General features: G+C 39.9%; 11 protein-coding genes across 11 annotated transcripts; 5 read left to right on the top strand and 6 right to left on the bottom strand. All coding sequences in view use genetic code 12, as the record gives it.

The window, feature by feature from the left end:
• Positions 1-72: 72 nt before the first annotated feature.
• Positions 73-1,971, top strand: NGG1 (histone acetyltransferase; the record flags this gene model as incomplete). The annotated part of the gene is made up of 1 exon (XM_007372298.1): positions 73-1,971. The coding sequence occupies one exon, from the start codon at positions 73-75 to the stop codon at positions 1,969-1,971; it is 1,899 nt and encodes a 632-aa protein (XP_007372360.1).
• A 31-nt stretch (positions 1,972-2,002) lies between these two features.
• On the bottom strand, positions 2,003-3,397 carry MAS1 (Mas1p; the record flags this gene model as incomplete). Its single annotated transcript, XM_007372297.1, has 1 exon — positions 2,003-3,397. One exon carries the CDS (start codon positions 3,395-3,397, stop codon positions 2,003-2,005), a length of 1,395 nt encoding a protein of 464 aa, XP_007372359.1.
• A 171-nt stretch (positions 3,398-3,568) lies between these two features.
• Positions 3,569-6,516, bottom strand: EHD3 (mitochondrial 37S ribosomal protein mS47; the record flags this gene model as incomplete). The annotated part of the gene is made up of 1 exon (XM_007372295.1): positions 3,569-6,516. The coding sequence occupies one exon, from the start codon at positions 6,201-6,203 to the stop codon at positions 4,932-4,934; it is 1,272 nt and encodes a 423-aa protein (XP_007372357.1).
• On the top strand, positions 3,608-4,891 carry SPAPADRAFT_48009 (uncharacterized protein; the record flags this gene model as incomplete). Its single annotated transcript, XM_007372296.1, has 1 exon — positions 3,608-4,891. The coding sequence occupies one exon, from the start codon at positions 3,608-3,610 to the stop codon at positions 4,889-4,891; it is 1,284 nt and encodes a 427-aa protein (XP_007372358.1).
• A 116-nt stretch (positions 6,517-6,632) lies between the features above and the next one.
• On the bottom strand, positions 6,633-8,171 carry SPAPADRAFT_48007 (uncharacterized protein; the record flags this gene model as incomplete). The annotated part of the gene is made up of 1 exon (XM_007372294.1): positions 6,633-8,171. One exon carries the CDS (start codon positions 8,169-8,171, stop codon positions 6,633-6,635), a length of 1,539 nt encoding a protein of 512 aa, XP_007372356.1.
• An 88-nt stretch (positions 8,172-8,259) lies between these two features.
• Positions 8,260-9,175, bottom strand: SEC62 (Sec63 complex subunit; the record flags this gene model as incomplete). The annotated part of the gene is made up of 2 exons (XM_007372293.1): positions 8,260-8,446; positions 8,481-9,175. 2 exons carry the CDS (start codon positions 9,173-9,175, stop codon positions 8,260-8,262), a joined length of 882 nt encoding a protein of 293 aa, XP_007372355.1.
• A 107-nt stretch (positions 9,176-9,282) lies between these two features.
• On the bottom strand, positions 9,283-11,469 carry RLI1 (Fe-S cluster-binding ribosome biosynthesis protein; the record flags this gene model as incomplete). The annotated part of the gene is made up of 1 exon (XM_007372292.1): positions 9,283-11,469. The coding sequence occupies one exon, from the start codon at positions 10,688-10,690 to the stop codon at positions 9,560-9,562; it is 1,131 nt and encodes a 376-aa protein (XP_007372354.1).
• SPAPADRAFT_131559 (uncharacterized protein) lies at positions 11,175-11,471 on the top strand (the record flags this gene model as incomplete). Its single annotated transcript, XM_007372291.1, has 1 exon — positions 11,175-11,471. A coding segment is annotated over one exon (297 nt), but the record flags the coding sequence as incomplete, so codon positions are not given.
• Positions 11,472-12,094: 623 nt separating this feature from the next.
• Positions 12,095-12,797, bottom strand: SPAPADRAFT_58067 (uncharacterized protein; the record flags this gene model as incomplete). Its single annotated transcript, XM_007372290.1, has 1 exon — positions 12,095-12,797. The coding sequence occupies one exon, from the start codon at positions 12,585-12,587 to the stop codon at positions 12,393-12,395; it is 195 nt and encodes a 64-aa protein (XP_007372352.1).
• Positions 12,798-13,337: 540 nt separating this feature from the next.
• On the top strand, positions 13,338-17,570 carry SPAPADRAFT_53322 (chromatin-remodeling ATPase; the record flags this gene model as incomplete). The annotated part of the gene is made up of 1 exon (XM_007372289.1): positions 13,338-17,570. The coding sequence occupies one exon, from the start codon at positions 13,338-13,340 to the stop codon at positions 17,568-17,570; it is 4,233 nt and encodes a 1,410-aa protein (XP_007372351.1).
• A 920-nt stretch (positions 17,571-18,490) lies between these two features.
• On the top strand, positions 18,491-20,017 carry SPAPADRAFT_58066 (polyadenylate-binding protein; the record flags this gene model as incomplete). Its single annotated transcript, XM_007372288.1, has 1 exon — positions 18,491-20,017. One exon carries the CDS (start codon positions 18,491-18,493, stop codon positions 20,015-20,017), a length of 1,527 nt encoding a protein of 508 aa, XP_007372350.1.
• Between the last annotated feature and the right edge of the window lie 1,204 nt (positions 20,018-21,221).

Here is a 21,221-nt window from a genome sequence, read left to right as displayed (position 1 = left end):
AGGCAAAATCAGCAACACTTTGTTTTGACAACCTAACGTGCCAATACATCAACTGTACTTGTATTATAGACCATGGCAGAATCTCATTCAGCTTCGACGACACTCGACGACATCATTACGGAACTAAGACTTTCGTATGACTCGACTGTGGGGTTGCTTGATGGAGAAGCGGTGCGCACCATACCTAATGTCAATACATTGTTGAATTTGAATAAATTGTTGACGAAATTGTGGAATGGGTTGAATGAAGTAGAGGAATCTGATGATACCGCATTGGCGGCTATAAATGCGTTGGAAGCGGAAAAGAAGAAAGCGGAGGAGATGGAAGAACAAGATAGCTCAGTCAACGAAAAGAAACGAGCAAGAGAGTCGTCCATTTCCGAAGAAGGGGAATTCCAAAAGGAAAATGTCGAAGAAGTAGTAGGTGAAGAAGAAGGTGAAGATTCTATCAATTTGGCCAAGAGGAGAAAGCTCAGCAGCGGGGCTTCCGCAGCCGATGAAGACGAGGACGACAAAAAACAAAAAGAAGAAGACGAAGAAGAAGAACATGATGATAAAGAAAGAGTAAACTCCAAGGATGATCCGGTGCCGCCTATACAATCAGGTTCATTTACTCAGGATAATGATACCAGATTAAAGAACCCCAAGTCTGAATATGTCGAACCACAGACTCTTTCTGCTGAAGCTATAGCCGAATTAGGGCTATTCTCCGAGGCAAAGTTTGGCAGCGATGAAGTACCTGACCGTGAATACTTGAAGAAGAAGTATGGTGTTGCATCGTTTCCTGAAAATGATTTACAAGACCTTCTTCCTGGTCAAATACCCGATATTGATTTCTCCAAAAACAAACCACCAACTAATCAAGTCCAATTCAGTACATTCCAATCATATATTGAACCATATTTCAGACCATTTCTGACGGAAGACATTGAGTTTCTTCGAGAAAGAAATATCATTCCACCTGGGTTTAACAAACAAGATTATGATGCAGATGTAACTCCGTTCTTGATTCCCAAGTTGGGCAGATTCTACGCTGACGTATGGGCCGAAGAAGACGCTACTTTATCATCGAAGTTAAATTCTCCTGCTTTTCAACAACCTCAATCAGATTCATACAAACCTAAGGGGTCCATTGATGTTATAAGCGATGATGTATTATACACGGAGGAAATCTCATGTGGTCCGCTTTCCAGCAGGTTATTGTCGGCGATTTTGAGTACGCACGAAGGAACATTACAAGATGAAGACCCCGAACAACCTAACGGAGAAAGACCCGCTTCTGAGTCACTTGACGACGAGCAGATTGCCACACAGTTGGACAGCACAGAAGATTACAAAGTGACTACTGAAGTCAATGATTTCCAATCCATAGAAGAACGATTGAAACGAGAGTTGAAGTACATTGGTATTTTCATGAACTTACCGTTAACCAGTGAAGACGGTAAAATCAAGACTAAGCAAGGTGGACGGGTTCCTAAGAAGTTAACTGCTAGCATTATAGATAATGATGAATGGATAAAGAATAAGGAGGATGATGAAGTGTGTGCTGAGATTAGATCTTTGCAGAAAGAGTTGAAAGAAACTGTGAGCAGGAACCGTGCTAATCGAAAGAAATTAATTCCGTTAGTGGAAGAACACATTGCGTACCAAGAATACTGTGCAATCTTGGAAGATTTGGATAAACAAATAGGTCAAGCGTATATGAAGAGAATGAAGGGAAAAAGCAAAAAGAAGAAGGTTGAAGCCAATACTCCACAACAGCAAGCACTTAACAATGGATTACGAGCACTATTGGAAAAGAGACGGAGATGGATTGAAAATATCGGTAAATTGTTCCCTAATCCAGAAGTTATGAAACGTGTTCCCGCAGAGTCAATCTTGGTTAAAGAAGGTGAAGTTGATCCTGAACCTGCTGAAGATGAGAATACTGATAATGTCTCTACTGCAGTGGAAATAATACAAAAGGTTTAGTTCTATCATTTTATATATACAGGTATTTAGCTTATAATGACATTCCTTTACTGATTTCTTTATGGGAAGGTAATGTTTTCACATTACCTACAGCAGCCAATGCAATTGGTCTATTTTTCCATCTGTAGTTGGCCCAATTCACGACATCATCCTTTGTAATTGATTCGACTCTTTCAAATACTTCTTCAGGAGATAATCTGTAACCAGTGTTGACCACTTGTCTACCAATGTCTTCAGCAATAGCGGTGGAATCATCTAAAGCCAACACCAATGCAGCTTTAAGCTGTGCTTTTGCACGTTCGACTTCTTCTTCCGTGATTTGTCCTGAGCTTAATCTGCCCCATTCCTTTTGTACAGCATCAACAAACAATTTCAAGTCTGCATCTTTATCAGCGGTGAAATAAACACCTAATAATCCCGTGTCGGCATAGGAGGTGGTGTATGCCATGTACGAGTTGGCAATTGGAGTGCCCCCTGGACCACCAGTGGCAGCCGTTACTGCCAATGGAGATGGATGGTTTGATCCACTGCCAATAGTTCTGTCCCAAGTACCAATAATACCATTTGCCACGGATGCAACAAAGAAATCCGGAGCTGACCAACTTACACCTTCCACGGCCAATGCGACGTGGGTAGTGGGCATGGCATCATCTTGAATTCTGATTTCCTCACCATAGAATATAGGCAAATCGTCACCATTTTGCTTGAATGGGACATCACTTTGCTTGAACTTGCCGAAATACTTTTTGGCCTGTTCGACCAATTCTTCGTGATCGACGCATCCGACACCGACAAGGGCCATTCTGTCCCCCTTGTAGTTTGTGGTGATGTAGTTGACCAAGTCGTTTCTGTTGATAGTCTTGATTTTCTCACGAGGACCCAAGATTGTTCTTCCCAAATCTTGAGATTTGTAAGCTACAGCATGCAAGTGGTCAAACACAACTTCATCATACATCTTGTCCACTTCGTCACTTTCTTGCAAGATAACATGACGTTCATTTTCAATAGCTCTATTTTCCAATCTCGACTGAGCAAGTAAATCACTTAAAATGTCAAGGTTTTGGTCAACATCTCTAGCTAAACATTTGGTGTAGTACACGGTGTTTTCTCTTGAAGTATATGCATTAATTTGTGATCCAAGGTTTTCAATTTCCAATTCCAACCCAAGCTGAGTTCTCTTTTTGGTACCTTTGAACGCTAAATGTTCCAAGAAATGAGCAGTACCACTACTGGTGGGACTGTCTGCACGGGATCCAGCGTTAATGTATACACCAACAGTGGCGGTTCTAGTTCCAGGCATGAATTCACTTGCGACGGTTAAGCCATTTGGTAATACGGATGTTTTATAAGTTGCCCCTGGAACGGCAGTGGTAAACAGACGACGGCCTGCTTGTTTTGTTAAAGCTTTTAAACTACCTCTCAACATTATTGTATGTGTGTGAAAGTATATATTGAAGGTATAAGTTTTCGCAATGGCTAATTAATAATGGGGACTTTGGTTCTAGAGCCTTTCTTTTTTCCTTGCCAAAGTACACGACCACTTACCAGGTTTTTTTTTCAACCGCCTTGAATTGTCAAACTACTACCAAGAAGTAAACAACAGTAGTAAGCGATAGAAGCAAACACCAATACAACAATGGCATACACATCTCCAGCTGTCGTTATCGACAATGGTTCATACACTACTAAAGCGGGGTTTGCTCGCGAAGACTTACCCTCCTTGGTATTCAATTCCAACTATATGGTCAACCCAGAAACTCAAGCTGTCATTGTTGGTGACGATGCATTAGAGGCCAATTGTCAAAACGAAGTAATGACCTTGCTTGATAACGGATTGATTTACAACTACGACAATATTATACACAACTGGCAATACGTCTATGATAATATCGACAACCATAATCCGATTGATGCCAAGGAGTACCCATTGGTATTGACTGAACAATCATGGAACACTCCCCAAAATAAAGTCACTACTTGCCAGATTGTATTTGAAAGTTTAGAAGTGCCGATCTTTTCGTTGGTGAAAACTCCAATTGCGCAATTGTACCGTGCTGGTAAGTCCACCGGTTTAGTTATTGACATTGGGTCAAGTGTGACTAGTGTTACTCCAATTTTAGACGGGATCATTCAACAAAAGTCGTCATACCACTCGAAATATGCTGGTGATTTCCTAAATTTACACGTGTTGAACTATTTGGAATCCAAGACTCCCTTCAACAATCTTATCCCTGCTCAATTCGCCCATGCTTCCGATTCATTCAAGCACTACTATGCCAGTCATAACATTTTACAAGAATACAAGAACTTGTCGATAAGTTACCAAATCAAGAGTTATCAATTATACAACCACGAAAACATAAATGTCCAAGACCAACGTAACTACTTGGAGAATTTGTTTGACCCAACCTTGAACAAATTACCCAATGTTACTGTTCCTGAACCCACTTTGGACAAACCAGGGTCTCACGGTTTAACCAACTTGGTCTTCTTAGCATTAAAGAACTTGGAGTCAAGCTTGCTCCCTTCGTCCAACGACACCACTTCGCAAAACAAATTCGCCAGATTTATTGAAATATTTAAAGAATTGTTATCCAATGTATTTATTACTGGTGGTACCGCGTCCGCCAATGGATTGCCTGATCATATAATAAACGATTTGCGCGCCTTGACCCAGAAATATTTCCCAAATTATCCATTCTCGTATGCTGTGCAACAAATCAGACCAAACAACACTGAAAATTCCGAGACTTGGGATCGTCAGTTCGGAGCTTGGCTCGGTGCTTGTAATTTGGCCAGTATGTTGAATGACCACAATGAAGACTCAAATAGTGCCAAAATTGCATTAGATAACTGGTTTATTACGAAGGCAGATTACGAAGAATTGGGAGAAGATTTAATCGTTGAAAAGTTCAAGTAGAAGAAACGTTTATATATTTGTAAAATTTGTAATACTATACCTATTTCCAATTGACATATTTGTTATCATACTTTGCGGTCTCGCCGTGTAAGTTTAAAATTTGCTCCACTTTTTCAGCAACTCCCAATTTATGTTTACTACGGTTAACAAAGTGTCTGACAACTTCATTCGGTGTAGGTAAGTAAGCTCTATCAGAACCATCGGAGCCCTTGATGTACAGTTCAACTTCCGCATTTGAAGGTAATCCCATATTGTGAGGATATTGATCGAAGTCAACACCAAACCATGGAGAAATCAAAGGTTTGGGTAAGTACTTGTCGACATTGGCCGAAGGCTTTAAAATCCCTTGCACAAAATCCTTGGTAACGAACGAAGGAGGATTCCATTCTGGGAAGAATGGATCCTTGATCTTCTTGATCAACTTGTGTGCAACACCATTGGCGAAATCATTCTGGGCAGGTGGAATACAGACAATGTTGGTAGCAGCAACCATTTCCAATTCAAATTGTTGCTTAATGCTGTTCTTGGCACCTCTATTAAGTAACTCGTATGCGATTGCAAGCGAAGTCATTGGTTTCTTGGATAATTTTTCAAAAGTCTCAGTAGCAAAAGTGGAACCTTCTTGTTGCAAGTAGCTCAAAACATCAGGAATTGAAGGCTGACTGAAAGCCTTATTGATAACTTGCAAGTTTTCCACAGATAATGGGAACTTGTACCCTTCAGGATATTGCTTTTCACTGAAATTGTTGAGAATTCCATTGATTTCCTGCAAGAATCTTTCGCTATCTATCTCGAGTGAGTAGCTCTTGGATAAAGCCTTAGTCAATTTAGGAATGTTTTCCGATTTGATGTAATGAGTAGCAAACCCAGAGTGATAAGCTTCAGCACCCTTTAATACAGTACCAGTAAGCGCGATATAGTAACCCAACTTGTCATCCATTCTAGGTAAAAAGAATGTAGCCCCAACATCGGGGAAGAACCCGATATCCATTTCTGGCATAGCAACTTGGGTGCGTTCAGTAGCAATTCTAAATGGAGCATGCACGGAAAGACCAACACCACCGCCAAATGTGATACCATCCATGATGGAAATATAAGGCTTGGGACAAGTGGATATCATGTAATTCAAATTGTATTCCTTGTAAAAGAAATCAGCACCGTAGTGAGGATCGCCATTGAGAATACCACTGGCACAGGCAGCAACATCACCTCCGGCACACAAGGCACGAGTAGATTTTGAATTGAGGACAATAACACTGTTGCCCTCTGACTTGGCGTACTCCCATAATTTTGGGGTCATCAATTCAATCATGTCGGTGTTTAGCGAATTCAATTTCTTTTCCCGGTTTAGGGTGATGAACTTGGCACCCAGATCTTGCGAGAACAAGACAACATCGTCAGGGGATGGGGAAGCCAACGTGGCGGCGGTGGACGATGATACGTTTGGTCTGGACATTATTAGAAACGGAATTGACTTGATCAGTTTGATATTTCTAATGCAAGAAGATCTCAACATGAAGAACTCAAGAAAAAAAAGAGATGGTGTATTTTGGTATACTATTTATATAGTCAATTTAGCCCGGATAAGAAAAGATTTCATGTGGGGTTAATGACTGCCACTGATTGCCTTTCAATGGGTGGACGCTCCCTTTTTTTTTCTTCCTCGGAAACTCAACCCCCCCCTCCCCCAAATTCTCGCACCAGATTGGGTATATAGTGCGATTACCCCACAATACATAGGTTAGACTAAACTATATTGAGATATCAACGGACATGCTGCCCTCTTTTCATCATCATCAAGTGAAGAAACTGAAGCACGGTGTCTAGGAAGCTTATAATGGTAGAAATTACCCGTTTGATAGCTGGCTAAGTACACTGAATTACCATTGAAGCCAATCTCAACTTTGTTTTTCCCACTATGGATAGTTTCCGGGAGTTTGATATAAGCAAATGATCTCGTTGGTGGTTCCCATATAAGATTCTCCAAGTAATCCTTGTATGGTAACTTCTTGATTATTGTGTTTGTATAATGATTATTGATAAGATTCTTGGTCTTTTTAAACCAAGATATTGGTCCGTCTTTGGAAGGAGGTGATTCTGGAACTGGTTTGGAGATTAGCAAATTGGCCAAGTTTTCGTTCAAATCTTCTGAAGATCTGCTGGTGTCACCATCGTCATCACTTTCGTCAATCTCAGTACTAGTGTTCATATCATGGCTGCTATAATCTTCACCTTCTTCTGTGGGAACAAGCTCTCCCGAGATTTTAAAGAAATGAATAGTGTTCGTTTCCGAGCCACACCCTAAAATCTGATTGTCATTATGGAAACTCAATGCGTTAATCTTGGCCAGATTATGTCCACGTCTTAAATTCTTCACCTGTTTAATCCTCAATTTATCTGCCTCTTGTTTTAAATTAAACACTCGTATAATAGTCCCTTTCTTTGATGCAGTTGCAATCTTATTCTCACTGGCAGATATAGTAATTCTCCCAATTGAAGAGTTATGCGCTTGGAATACAACTATTGGTTTGAGATTAATTGTATCATATACCAAAACCCAACCATGGGCATCATGATTAATATCTTCAAGGGTGATGTGCTGTTTGTTATACAACTGGCTTGATGTGCTTGACCTTCGAGTAAACTCTACCAAATCGTCAAAATAGAAATAGTCAACTGGCCGAACAATAGGTGAAGACATAGGTTGCGGGTTTGGATCATTATTGACTAAATCTGTTTGTTGGGTGATTAAAGAAAGAGGTAACACTAACCATGACTTGTCATCGGCACTTAAATCTCCCACAAATTCACGATCAACATTCACTTGTAGTACTTTTAGCAATTTGACACAACTTAAATCGTAAATGTAAATCTGGCCCGTTTCCAATATCACCAATAATCGCTTCCTATTCAATTTGACATCGATTATATTGGAAGGGAACGTTAGTTCACATATCTTTAAGTTCTGTTTTAAATTGTATATCTTTAGTAAGCGGTTGCCGGATTCAGATTCTGGTACTATTATAGTTAATGAAGTTGAAAATAGCATTTTAAGGAATGCAGTGGGTGTATTGTCATTGGTTGCCTCTTGTTTATTGCCTGCTGCTGCTGCTGCTGCACTGGCATCTTCCATGGAGTGCGATAAGGATCGTCTCAAGGTCCCTTGTGATGAAGAGTAAAACTCGCCAAATGGATCACAATTAAATATCTTGTGGAACTGCGATGTGGATACTGAGATACATGAGTAATCCGGATTGAATGCCAAGTCGTTAATTACCATGGCTGTGGTGATGTATTGAGGTAGAGTAGTAGATTAGAGTTAGGTTTTCTGCCCCATGGGCTTATAAATTGCGCGCGTTGCAACAGGATTAAATTTGTAGATTAAATTTGTAGTATAAAAATTTATATACATTTTTACTCTTCAACTTCTTCCAAGGTAACCTTTCTCTTTTCAGCAGTAGTGGAACTGGTCTTGGAACCAGAGGTTTCATTGGCCTTGGTTGGTTTAATTGGGAGAAATGTTTCATCATCTTCATTACTCTTCTTGCTTCTTTTCTTTTTGGGCTTCTTTGGTTCTTCCCAGCCATACAATGGTTGGAAACTTTCAAGCACACCACAATCTTCAAACAAGTTAGGAAATAACCAGAATGGCTTAGGGAATGCCACCAAAGAGATAATATAAATAATTAACCTTACAATAGCAGTAGCAAAGAATAACCCAATCAATCCTAAAGCAGCCATGGAAAGATACCATACCCCTCTCTTCATAATTCTTGGCCACAATGGGAACAAGATCACCGCGAACACACCAGCAATAGCCAAAATACTATATAACAAAATGAATGGGTTTGGTTTTTGGTACAACCAGCCATAGTATGCATCAGGATCAATCACGGCCTTGTCTGATCTTTTCAAAGTTGGCTTTTGCTTGTTTGGCTTCCACCCTTTTACCGCCTTGATGTCAGCATAATGTAACTTGTTGAGCGGTAATAACATTTGGTTTTGTATCAACATGACCAACACTTTTTGCACTTCAACGGCATCGTTAATTGGAATTAATCCATTTTTGGGGTTTTGCTGTTTGTTCTTGTAGTCATCACTCAATAACGCCCTTTCGAACCGCTTGTATCGGAAGAAATCAATATCAGTGGTGTTGTTTAACAACCCAGTTCTTTGCTTCATGATTGGGTTTTGGTATAAATAATTGGCAATGCTTATGGCCACAGGTGTACGTTGTTCTGACACCTGAATCTGAACGCCTCCATTGCCTTGTGGTGCTGACATCTTTAGTTATTCGTTGGATATAGCTTGTTGTCCTTGGTGTTGCCAATTTTTTTTTTTTTCGTGGACCAAATTTTTTGTCGGTTAGCGTGTCCTCTAAAACTGAGCCGCACAGATGAACATAATAATATTTAATGGTATATTAACTATATATATAGTATGAATTTAAAGTTGTGGAGTAGCTGCGTTGAACGATTATCCTATAAGAAATGGAATACTCGGAGTAGTTCAACCAGTCAACCTATTAGTGTTTTCCTCTAAACTGTAATCAACCTCAATCTATATAATCCGTAAACTGCAAGTAATGCTAAATTAATGTACAACCCAGAAACATCCGCAATTGCAAATGCACCAGAACATGAAATGAAGTATGAGGGGGGGGATAATCTATAATTCGGTATTTTCCAAGAAGAAGTAGTTTCCTGATAACTTTTGCTCTTTATCCATTTGGGAATCCAACTTGTTAATTCTTGGTCTGAACGAGTTTGGATCTCTTCTAAAAGTGACATTCAAATTCTTCAAGAAACGGTTACAACCAGTCAATAACGATTCTGGAGCCTTGGCAATAGCATCCTTGGATGGCTTACCTTCAAATACAATAACTCTGTCGGCTAAGTAGGTAGCCATGATGAAATCGTGCTCGACAATAAAGGCTGTCTTTTTAGCATGTAAAATAAATCTTCTGATAACCTTGGAACAGATAATACGTTGTTCGGAATCCAAGTAAGCAGAAGGCTCATCAATCAAGTAAATATCAGCTTGGATACCCAACGACAAAACGATAGCAACTCTTTGCAATTCACCCCCAGACAATGTTTGCACTTCTTGATCAATAATGTCGTCAATCTTCAATGGCTTAACAACATCAGTTTGGAATTGTGGATGCAAGAATGAAGCTCTAATCTTCTTAAAGAACAATTGACGAACAGTACCGGCAAACTTAGGAGCAATCTTTTGTGGCTTCATAGAAACATTCAACTTAGGAATTTCTTCATCACCGCCATCTGGAGCAAGAGCACCAGCTAGCAACTTACAGAAGGTGGTCTTACCAGTACCGTTTTCACCCATCATAACCAAAATTTCCGAGTTGGTGAAGTTACCGGCTTCGACACTCAATTTGAAATCACCTTGAGTCTTGTGCATGGCTGGGTATTGCATGGAGTTGGACTTGTCCAAGACCAAGTTGGCATCAGCAGCATCAGCCAATCTGAATTGTAAGGATTCAGTTCTGAATCTCATGTTTTCAGTTGGAATGTGACCATCCAAAAAGATATTTATACCTTCTCTGACAGATGAAGGCATAGTAACCACACCGTAAACGGATGGTGCACCATACAAAATACAAACGAAATCGGACAAGTAATCCAACACGGACAAATCGTGCTCGACACAAATGACATAGGTGGTTGGATCCAACAAGGATCTAATGATTTCGGCAGCTCTCAATCTTTGCTTGACATCCAAATAAGAAGATGGTTCATCAAACATATAAACATTGGCCTTTTGCACACAGGTCATACCAAGAGCAAATCTTTGTAATTCCCCACCAGACAAGTTGGCGACTTCACGGTTAAGCACACCTCCCAATTCCAATACTCTGACAATATAATCGAAATCCTTTGGCTTTTCATTCTTGGCCTTCAAGATAGAACCAACGTCCTTAACAGCAGCCTTAGCTAAAGCACGAGGAATGTTATCCACATATTGTGGTTTAATAATAGCCTTGATATCATCTTCCAACACTTTAGTGAAGTAGTTTTGCAATTCAGAACCTCTGAAGTGTCTCAAGATATCTTCCCAATCAGGTGGATCGTCATATTTACCCAAGTTTGGTTTTTGCTTACCAGCCAAAATCTTTAAAGCGGTGGACTTACCAATACCGTTAGTACCAACTAAACCTAAAACTTGACCTGGTCTTGGGGTAGGTAATCTATGCAATTTGAATGAGTTGGCCGAGTATCTATGGGTAGTTTCACCTTCCAAGTTAGTTGGCAAGTTGATAATAGTGATGGCGTCAAATGGACATTTCTTAACACAGATACCACAACCAATACACAAAGTTTCGGAAATGAAAGCGATCTTGGATGCTGGAGTGACTTCAATACACAACTTCCCGGTCTTGACTACGGGACAACTCTTTCTACATTCTTGCTTACACTTTTTTGGCTTACATCTGTCAGTGGAAACAATAGCAATTCTTTCGTTCTTGGAACTGGTTTCACCCTTTGTGTTATTCTTTGCTCGAGCACTCATCTTGATATGTCTCTTAAGTAGCGATTATTGTTTAAGTGTAGGCTGATGTTTAAGTCGTGAAAATTGAAAAAAAAATTTTAGTGTTACAAAGATTGAGATGGTACTGGAAATGGAAATGTTAGGGATGAAATTTACCCAGGATGCGCGCGAATACCGCGGTAAATTCCAGTCCATTACTAACCATTGCCAAATGATTGGCTCAACCGTGACTGTGCAGCCGTCAAGCGATTGCCAGAACTGTAAACATTTCACATGGAAACAACATCTAGAGTGTTACTCAAGACTGTTTAATACCAAATCAACACCATCTTTCAAACCTTGACAGGTTTATTTGGTATTTTTCAATTCAACTGTGAGAAGCCCTTGCTTTAACATACAGAAGCATGCGTTGCTAGCTTACAAGTATGAGCTTGGCACATGCTCGTTCGTGTGGCAGGACTGCACCATAGAGATCAGTATACCACGTAGCACGAGACTCGAACGATACATACTTAATTTGCAGAAGGTCACAGCATTTGAGTCGTGTATTTACCATATAACAAATAGGTCGTGCGGTTTACCGATTTCGTATAGGAAAAAAAAATCACTAAAATTCGGAAAGTTCCCACATTTTTATTTTTGTTTGTTGCTATGTCAGTTTTTCTTTCCTTTTCGTCCTATAAAAAGTCCAGGGCTTTACTATATATTGGTTATTTACTATCCCAACTTTGAAGTAATCTGATCTGAAACAATGAGCATTGATAGCTGAATGTTTGTTAGTGATCGATTGTCCTGTTTACGGTGCAGTTGGTTAGGTAATCCACTGGTTGATGTCACTGTTGTTGGGTTCCTACACAGATTGTGTGTCTGAAAATGTCTGTTGATGTTGATGACTTTGGTCAAGAATGATCTATTTGAATCAATCTAGATTTCAGACATTTTCGGTATTGTATCTGCCAGCACGTTGTACTGGCATAAAGATATGGTCCTAGAGGACATTGTAAGTGAACACGAACCGCTGAATGGTTCCCTGTTGATGGTTGTAATTAGGTGACATGTTGCTGAAGGTGGTGGCCATGGCTATATGTTGAGTTATTACCACTTCTTGTTCAAGTTCGAACTGAAACGTTTCAGAGATTGATTTAGATGAAAGTCTTCTCCTAGGTTTACCTTTTGCCCGCATGTTGGTTTTGATGTTGCCATACAAGTGTTGGCTGCAAAATTTGCACGCCGGAGTTGCTTCATATGTTTTATTGTACCCATTCGGTCTATCCGATGTTGCAGTTAACATTTCCTGCTTCCCGGTATCCCCGCCAGCCCCATAAAAGCACGGATTTTATATTAGATAGTCCATTTGAAATACATCACTATCTGTCATGATGTTGACGGTGAAATAAGCAGAATTGTCTGTAGACTGTAATTACATTGAAATTAACGTTCTCTTTATTGGCTCATTCTCCTAATTAAGGACATTAAACGCATAACACCGAATTTTTCCAACAAATTTTGCTGTTGTCGTCGTCGGTGGGATAGGGAGACGAAATTCCCACCAATTTTTTTTTTTTTTGTAGCCAACATTTATTCTTTTCTACTTTGTTTTCATTCTTTTTACAACCACTGTTTTATTTGTATCTCTGGAACCGTCCCATAGAGTTTTCAGCTGATTATATAAACATCTAGTTGCTACAAACATAGAAAAACTTTCAATACTTCAAATAAATCTCCTGTTTCAGTTGGGACAGCGAGAAAAACATAGAATTTGAATTCAGATCAGGTATCCGTCAGGTATAGATATACATAGTAAATCGAGCTAAATCCGTTTGCATTAGCTTGTTTCACTGCAATAGACCTGATAAAGTTAATCAGTTACAAACCATTGTACACAGCATCAGTTAGACAATCGTTCCCAGGTCTACCCCAGGTGTAAATAGACATGGTTAAATTGTACATACCGGAAGAGGCCGCTCTCAACCCTGAGTTGTACGGGTTGAGGAGATCCCATCGTGAGAGACATGGTCCTGCCATCGTAGATAGTGATTCCGATGAAGAAGAAGCAGCAGCAGCACCATCACGAAGAAAACGTAAAAAGAACGTCAATGATGACTATAATGATGATTTCGATGATGCCAGTGAGGATGGCTTTGATGAAGATGAAGATGACGAAGATGACGATTTCATCGACTCCAGCACTAGGAAATCGAAAACCACGAGCAGAAAACACAGTCATAAGAAAAAGAAGGTGATGTCTAGTGCAAGTAGCGTGCCACAAGAGATTCGATTTTCTTCGAGAAATAATAAACAGGTTAATTATGCAGTTGATTATGATGATGATGATGATTTGCTTGAAAGCGAACCGGAATTCGAAGATGACGATGAAAATGACGACTATTACTACTATCAACAAGCCAATGAGCAGCCTGAAGATGAGCGCGGGGTTGATTTAGTAATGGATCATAAGTTGAATGAAGAAAATGCCGAACTTACCAATGATCCCAAGTTGGATTACTTGTTCAAAATCAAATGGACTGACGCTTCTCATTTGCATAATACTTGGGAGAAATACCAAGATTTAAAGGATTTCAAGGGGTTTAGAAAAGTTGAGAATTATATCAAACAATTTATAATATACGACCAAGAAATAAGAAATGACCCATTGACCACCAAGGAAGACTTGGAAGTTATGGATATAGAACGTGAAAGAAGAAGGGACGAGCAAGATGAGTATACCCAAGTGGAAAGAATCGTGGATAGTCAAAGAATAGAAAATGACTTAGGTGAAAACAAGTTGCAATACTTTGTCAAATGGAAACGACTTTATTATGACGAGTGTTCCTGGGAAGATGGAGAGGAAATTGCTAAAATTGCTCCAGAACAAGTCTCCAAGTATCAACAACGATTGAAGTCCAAGATCTTGCCTAATCTTTCGGCAAATTATCCAATCTCACAAAGACCAAGATTTGAAAAATTGGTGAAGCAACCGGTTTTTATAAAGAATGGAGAATTGAGAGATTTCCAATTGACGGGGTTGAACTGGATGGCATTCTTGTGGTCTAGAAACGAAAATGGTATCTTGGCCGATGAAATGGGGTTAGGTAAAACTATTCAAACTATTTCCTTCTTATCCTGGTTGATTTATGCCAGAAGACAAAATGGTCCTCATTTAGTGGTTGTTCCCTTGTCAACTATGCCTGCCTGGCAAGAGACATTTGAATTGTGGGCTCCTGAAGTGAACTGCGTGTATTATTTGGGTAATGGTGAAGCCAGAAAGACTATTCGTGAATACGAATGGTACACTCCTAATGGCAAGCCCAAGTTTAATGTGTTATTGACTACTTATGAATATATTCTTAAGGATCGTAATGAATTGGGATCAATCAAGTGGCAATTTTTGGCTGTTGATGAAGCTCATCGTTTAAAGAATTCCGAATCGTCATTGTATGAGTCTTTGAAAGGGTTTAAAGTGGCCAATAGGTTGTTGATTACTGGTACTCCTTTGCAAAATAATCTTAAGGAATTGGCGTCATTGTGTAACTTCTTGATGCCGGGTAAATTCAACATTGAGCAAGAAATTGATTTTGAATCCCCAGATGCGGAACAAGAACGGTACATCAAGGATTTGCAAAAGAAAATTCAGCCTTTTATTTTGAGAAGATTGAAAAAGGATGTGGAAAAGTCGTTACCGTCCAAGACTGAACGTATTTTGCGTGTAGAGTTATCTGATATTCAAACTGATTATTACAAGAACATTATTACCAAGAATTATGCTGCTTTAAACGCCGGAAACAAGGGTTCGCAAATCTCGTTGTTGAACATAATGAGTGAGTTGAAAAAGGCATCTAATCACCCATACTTATTTGACGGTGCCGAAGAACGAGTATTGGCCAAGGCTGGTTCAGCATCTAGAGAAAATATCCTTAGAGGTATGATTATGTCCTCCGGAAAGATGGTTTTACTTGAACAGTTGTTGACAAGATTGAAGAAGGAAGGGCATCGTGTTTTGATTTTCTCGCAGATGGTGAGAATGTTGGATATTTTGGGTGACTATTTATCCATCAAGGGGTATCAATTCCAAAGATTGGATGGTGGTATACCGTCTGCGCAGAGAAGAATCTCCATTGATCATTTCAATGCTCCTGATTCCAAGGATTTCATATTCTTGTTGTCTACCCGAGCCGGGGGGTTAGGTATCAACTTGATGACGGCCGACACGGTTATCATCTTTGATTCTGATTGGAACCCACAGGCCGATTTGCAAGCCATGGCACGTGCGCATAGAATTGGGCAAAAGAACCATGTTTCCGTGTATAGATTTGTCAGTAAGGATACAGTTGAGGAGGAAATCTTGGAGCGGGCAAGAAAAAAGATGATTTTAGAATATGCCATTATTTCTTTGGGTATCACAGATGCCAATTCGAAAAAGACCAAGAATGAGCCAAGTTCGAGTGAATTGAGTCAGATTTTGAAGTTTGGGGCTGGGACAATGTTTAAGGAAAATGATAATCAAAAGAAGTTGGAAGATTTGAATTTGGATGATGTCTTGAGTCATGCTGAAGATCATATCACCACACCTGATTTAGGGGAGTCTAACTTGGGTTCTGAAGAGTTTTTGAAACAGTTTGAAGTTACAGATTATAAGGCCGATGTCGAATGGGATGATATTATTCCTGAAGAAGAATTGATCAAGTTGAAGGATGAAGAAAAGAGAAAGGCCGATGAAGAATACTTGCAGCAACAAATTGCCATGTATTCGAGAAGGAAAGCCACTGTGCGTAAATTTGAAAATGGTTCCTCTGTTCCTAGTGATGAAGATATCGATGACGACGAAGAGCGTATTGGCAGAAGAAGAAAGGCTGGTGATCATCAGTTATCTGAAAAGGAAATTAGAGGTATCTATAGATCAATCTTGAGATTGGGTGATTTGTCCGGTAAATGGGAACAATTAGTTGAAGAAGGTAGCATCACCAATAAGAACCCTGTCTTGGTTAAGCATGCCTATAATGAAATTATCAACACCTCGAGACAATTGGTTAAGGAAGAAGAAGCTAGACGTGCACAGGCGCTTTCTGAATTAGAAAAGAAGGCCAAGGAACAGCGTGATAAACCATTAGCTCCTGGAGAACCAAATCCTACCGCGTTGTGGATTGCCAAGAAGAAGGAAAAGAAGGCGGTTTTGTTTGAATACCAAGGTGTTAAAAACATTAATGCTGAGTTGGTTTTGAATAGACCGGTTGATATGAAATTATTGGAGAAGCTAGTTCCTAAAGATCATCCATTGAGCTTTGAATTGCCTAGACCACCTAAGCTGGTTCAAGCTTGGAGTTGTGATTGGAGTGCCCAGGATGACGCAATGTTATTGGTTGGTGTTTATAAATTCGGATACGGATCTTGGGTTCAAATTCGAGATGATCCAGTGTTGGGATTACAGAATAAGATCTTTTTGGAGAATGCACCTAATTCCAAGGAGAAACCAGCTGAAGGTGAAGAAGCGAATAGCAAAGCATCTAAGAAGGTTCCTGGTGCTGTTCATTTGGGAAGAAGAGTCGATTATTTGTTCACGTTGCTTGGAGATGAAGACACTTCAAATGGAGGAAGTTCAACTCCTGTACCTAGAAAGAAGGTGGTGAGAAAGCCAAAAATGGAGACTCCGGGTGCAACACCAGCTCCTTCCAAGACCAAGAAAGCAATCAAGTCAGAAACACCGGAGGTGTCTTTCCGCAAGATCAAACCAAAGAAACCATCTTCTCTTCACAAGCACACCTCGCCTCCTGCAGACAAACATGGCCATGGCCACGACCACGACCATGACCATAAGCATCACCATCATCATAAAGAAAAAGCGGAGTCTCGTGATTTGGAGTATGATAGCATGGATGAAGATGGCTGCAAATCGGCCATGCACCCCATGGCTAAGTCTTTGCATAGATTGCACAAGGGCAGCAAAGGGTTGGAGAAACATGAATGGGCCAAGATCTTGCGTAATGAGTTGCTTACCATTGGAGACTTTATTGAGTCTGAGGCTAGAAGGGGCGATGCCACTAAAGCAGAAAAGTTGAAGAAGCATCTATGGTCATACACGGGTCTCTACTGGCCATCGGTGGTCCCCAGCAGAAAGATTCGGGAAATGTACACTAGAATCAAAGCCCAGTCCAAGGCGTCATCGCCATAGTGATTTTGTATAAAACATTTGTATTTTAACTATAACATGTAATGGTAATAAGTTGCAAAATCCACCACTCACACGTAGTCACGTGAAACGTGTCACCACTAACGTGTCATTTGGCGACAATCCGGGTAACGGTCTCATCGCGAACAAAAAAAAAGATCAGAGGAAAAAAAATTTTATACTGCCAAATCTTGCAAAACATCCACGCTGCAATAGAAATCTGATTTGTTCTCCTTTTGCGAAAAATTTTCTGCGTCCTCAATTTTTTTTTTAAACTTCCACCAAGTGAAATTTTTTTTGTTGTTTGATTCTTTTCTCTAACACAAGAACCTCAAATCAAAACACATCCCTTGGAATCCTCCATTCAAAGCTAATAAGCCTTCTCTGGTCGAACCCACATCAAAACAAAAACAAAAAACATACATAAAGAAGAATCTAAAGAATATTACATCTTTTTGTTTCTCCTTTTTAGTTGTCGTATAAAAAAAATCTTAAAAAAAAATTTTTAATTCCAAAAAAGAATCCTTTTTTGTAACAACATTGGTATAATGTCCGCTGCTGAAACTAATCAAATCCAAGAATCCTTGGAAAAGTTGAACCTTGAATCTGGTGCTGAACCAGTTGCCGCTGCCGCCGCTGCTACTGAACAACCACAAGAACAAGAACAAGCTGAAGCCAGTTCTAACGTCAGTGACAGCTCCGCTTCCCTCTATGTTGGTGAATTGAACCCATCCGTCAACGAAGCCACTCTTTTCGAAATCTTCTCCCCACTTGGTCAAGTTTCCTCCATCAGAGTCTGTCGTGATGCTGTTTCCAAGAAGTCCTTGGGTTACGCTTATGTCAACTACCACAAGGTTGAAGACGGTGAAAGAGCCATTGAAGAATTGAACTACACTCCAATTGAAGGCCGTCCATGTCGTATCATGTGGTCCCAAAGAGACCCATCTTCCAGAAGATCCGGTGATGGTAACATCTTCATCAAGAACTTGCACCCAGCTATTGACAACAAGGCTTTACACGACACCTTCTCTGCTTTCGGTAAGATTTTGTCCTGTAAGGTTGCTACCGATGACATGGGTCAATCCAAGTGTTTTGGTTTCGTTCACTATGAAACTGCCGAAGCTGCTGAGGCCGCTATTGAAAACGTCAACGGTATGTTGTTGAATGACCGTGAAGTTTACGTTGGTAAGCACATCTCCAAGAAGGACCGTGAATCCAAGTTTGAAGAAATGAAGGCCAACTACACCAACATTTACGTCAAGAACATTGATTTGGAATTCTCCGATGAAGAATTTGAAAAGTTGTTTGTTCCATTCGGTACTATCACCTCCATCTACTTGGAAAAGGACCAAGATGGTAAGTCCAAGGGTTTTGGTTTCGTCAACTACGAAACCCACGAATCTGCAGTCAAGGCCGTTGAGGAATTAAACGACAAGGAAATCAATGGTCAAAAGATTTACGTTGGTAGAGCCCAAAAGAAGAGAGAAAGAATGGAAGAATTGAAGAAGCAATACGAATCCACCAGAGTTGAAAGATTATCTAAATACCAAGGTGTCAACTTGTTTGTCAAGAACTTGGATGACTCTATTGATTCCGAAAAATTAGAAGAAGAATTCAAGCCATTTGGTTCCATCACTTCTGCCAAGGTCATGGTTGACGAAGCTGGTAAGTCCAAGGGCTTTGGTTTCGTTTGTTTCTCCTCCCCAGAAGAAGCCACCAAGGCTATTACTGAAATGAACCAAAGAATGATCTTGGGCAAGCCATTATACGTTGCTTTAGCTCAACGTAAGGATGTTAGACGTTCTCAATTGGAACAACAAATCCAAGCTAGAAACCAAATGAGAATGCAAAATGCTGCTGCCTCTGGTGGTATTCCAGGTCAATTCATCCCCCCAATGTTTTACGGTCAACAAGGTTTCTTCCCACCTAACGGTAGAGGTAACGCTCCATTCCCAGGTCCAAACCCACAAATGATGATGAGAAGAGGACAACAATTCCCAGGTCCAGAACAATGGCCAAGACCAGGACCAAACGGTCAACCAGTTCCAGTTTACGGTATCCCACCTCAATTCCAAGATTTCAATGGTCAACCAATGAGACAACAACAAAGAGGTGGTTACTATCCAAACCGTAACCAAAACAAGGGTGGTCGTCAACAAAAGGACTTGGCTGCCATCATTGCCAATGCTCCACCTGACCAACAAAAGAGAATCTTGGGTGAAGAATTGTACCCAAAGATTGTTGCTACTGGTAAGGCTCAAGAACCAGAAGCTGCCGGTAAGATCACTGGTATGATGTTGGGCTTGGAAAACCAAGAAATTTTGGATTTATTAGAAGATGATGAATTGTTTAACAACCACTTTGAAGATGCTTTGACTGCTTTTGAAGAATACAAGAAGTCTGAAGCTGGTGCTCCAGCTCCAGCTGCTCCAGAGCAACCACAAGCTTAAGAGTGTAATTTAATTTCGATTTGACAAAATAAAAACAAAAAAAAGAGAAAGATATATTTTTATGAAAATAGAAGAAGGTGGAGAACATGAAAAGAAAGATCCAATAGATGTCTGTCTGTGTTTATTATTTTGACAATTTAGAAAGGAGAGAGGTTTATGTGGTTTTTTGTTTTTAGTTTGTGTCCCCTTTTGTTTGAATGTTGACGAATGTATACCTTTTGTTCTTCCGTTGTGTTGAAGGGAGAAGATTTTGGGTTTTGATGTTGATTTTTGTATTCTATTTTTGAAAGTATATTATGTATTTTTATGGTATTCAATACTTTTGGGTTAAAGGATTTATAATATAATATATACTAAAAATAGCAATAAAAAGATGAAAATGTTTACTAAGTTGTAGATTAAGTTGTAGATGAAGTTGTAGATGAAGTTGTAGATCATTCTATTGGTTGCTAAGGTGAAGTAGAGATAAATTGATTGCAATTTTTTTTGCGGCCAATGAGAACTGAAATTTGAAATTTTCTGCCAAACTTTTTAGTCTAGAGAAATAGCAATCTAGAGTACTGTTACATTGAGACTTAGTAATGGACATCTGAAATTCGTAGTGTGATTGTAATCTCTGGATGGGTAATAGCTGCTTTGTGACTTGTTATGACCAAGTGATGTGTATCTGCTCAAAGGGTAAAGCTTATTCCATTGTGAGTTCCAACGGCTATCGAAGTTTCCAGAAAATTAATCTGATTTCACTTTTCCCGCATGGCAACATTGCCCTCCCCACACAGCAACCGTAAACTTTTACGTGAACTCTCTAATTAACCAAGAAGTAAATTATACCGGCACTGTGGTTGCACGCATACACTGCTCTTGAAACTACATCTTGTATGGATGATGCTACTTGTATAGGTGATGACATGTAGCATGCGAGGCGTGGGTGGTGGTGGTGAATGTGTAAGTGTGAGTGTGTCAAGTTATATGCCGGAATGGTATTCCCACACACCCACACCACCCGCAGATTGCAACGGTAACGTTCGTTTTGTTCTCTCTCCTTATCCCCCCCTTTATATACAATGTGTTTCTGGCATTATCCGTTTTCTCTCTTTTTCCCACATAATCATTTAGTCACGATCTAGTCTCCGTAGCAACTTCAATTGTTGAATAATACTCGCTCATTATTAAACACTTGCATATCTATCAATAGAATTTCAGA

This window comes from Spathaspora passalidarum, assembly GCF_000223485.1.
Source record: "Spathaspora passalidarum NRRL Y-27907 unplaced genomic scaffold SPAPAscaffold_1, whole genome shotgun sequence".
NCBI classification, from domain to species: Eukaryota; Fungi; Ascomycota; class Pichiomycetes; order Serinales; family Debaryomycetaceae; genus Spathaspora; species Spathaspora passalidarum.
The sequence above is the reverse complement of the archived record's forward strand: the minus strand, read 5'-3'. Positions and strand labels throughout refer to the sequence as shown.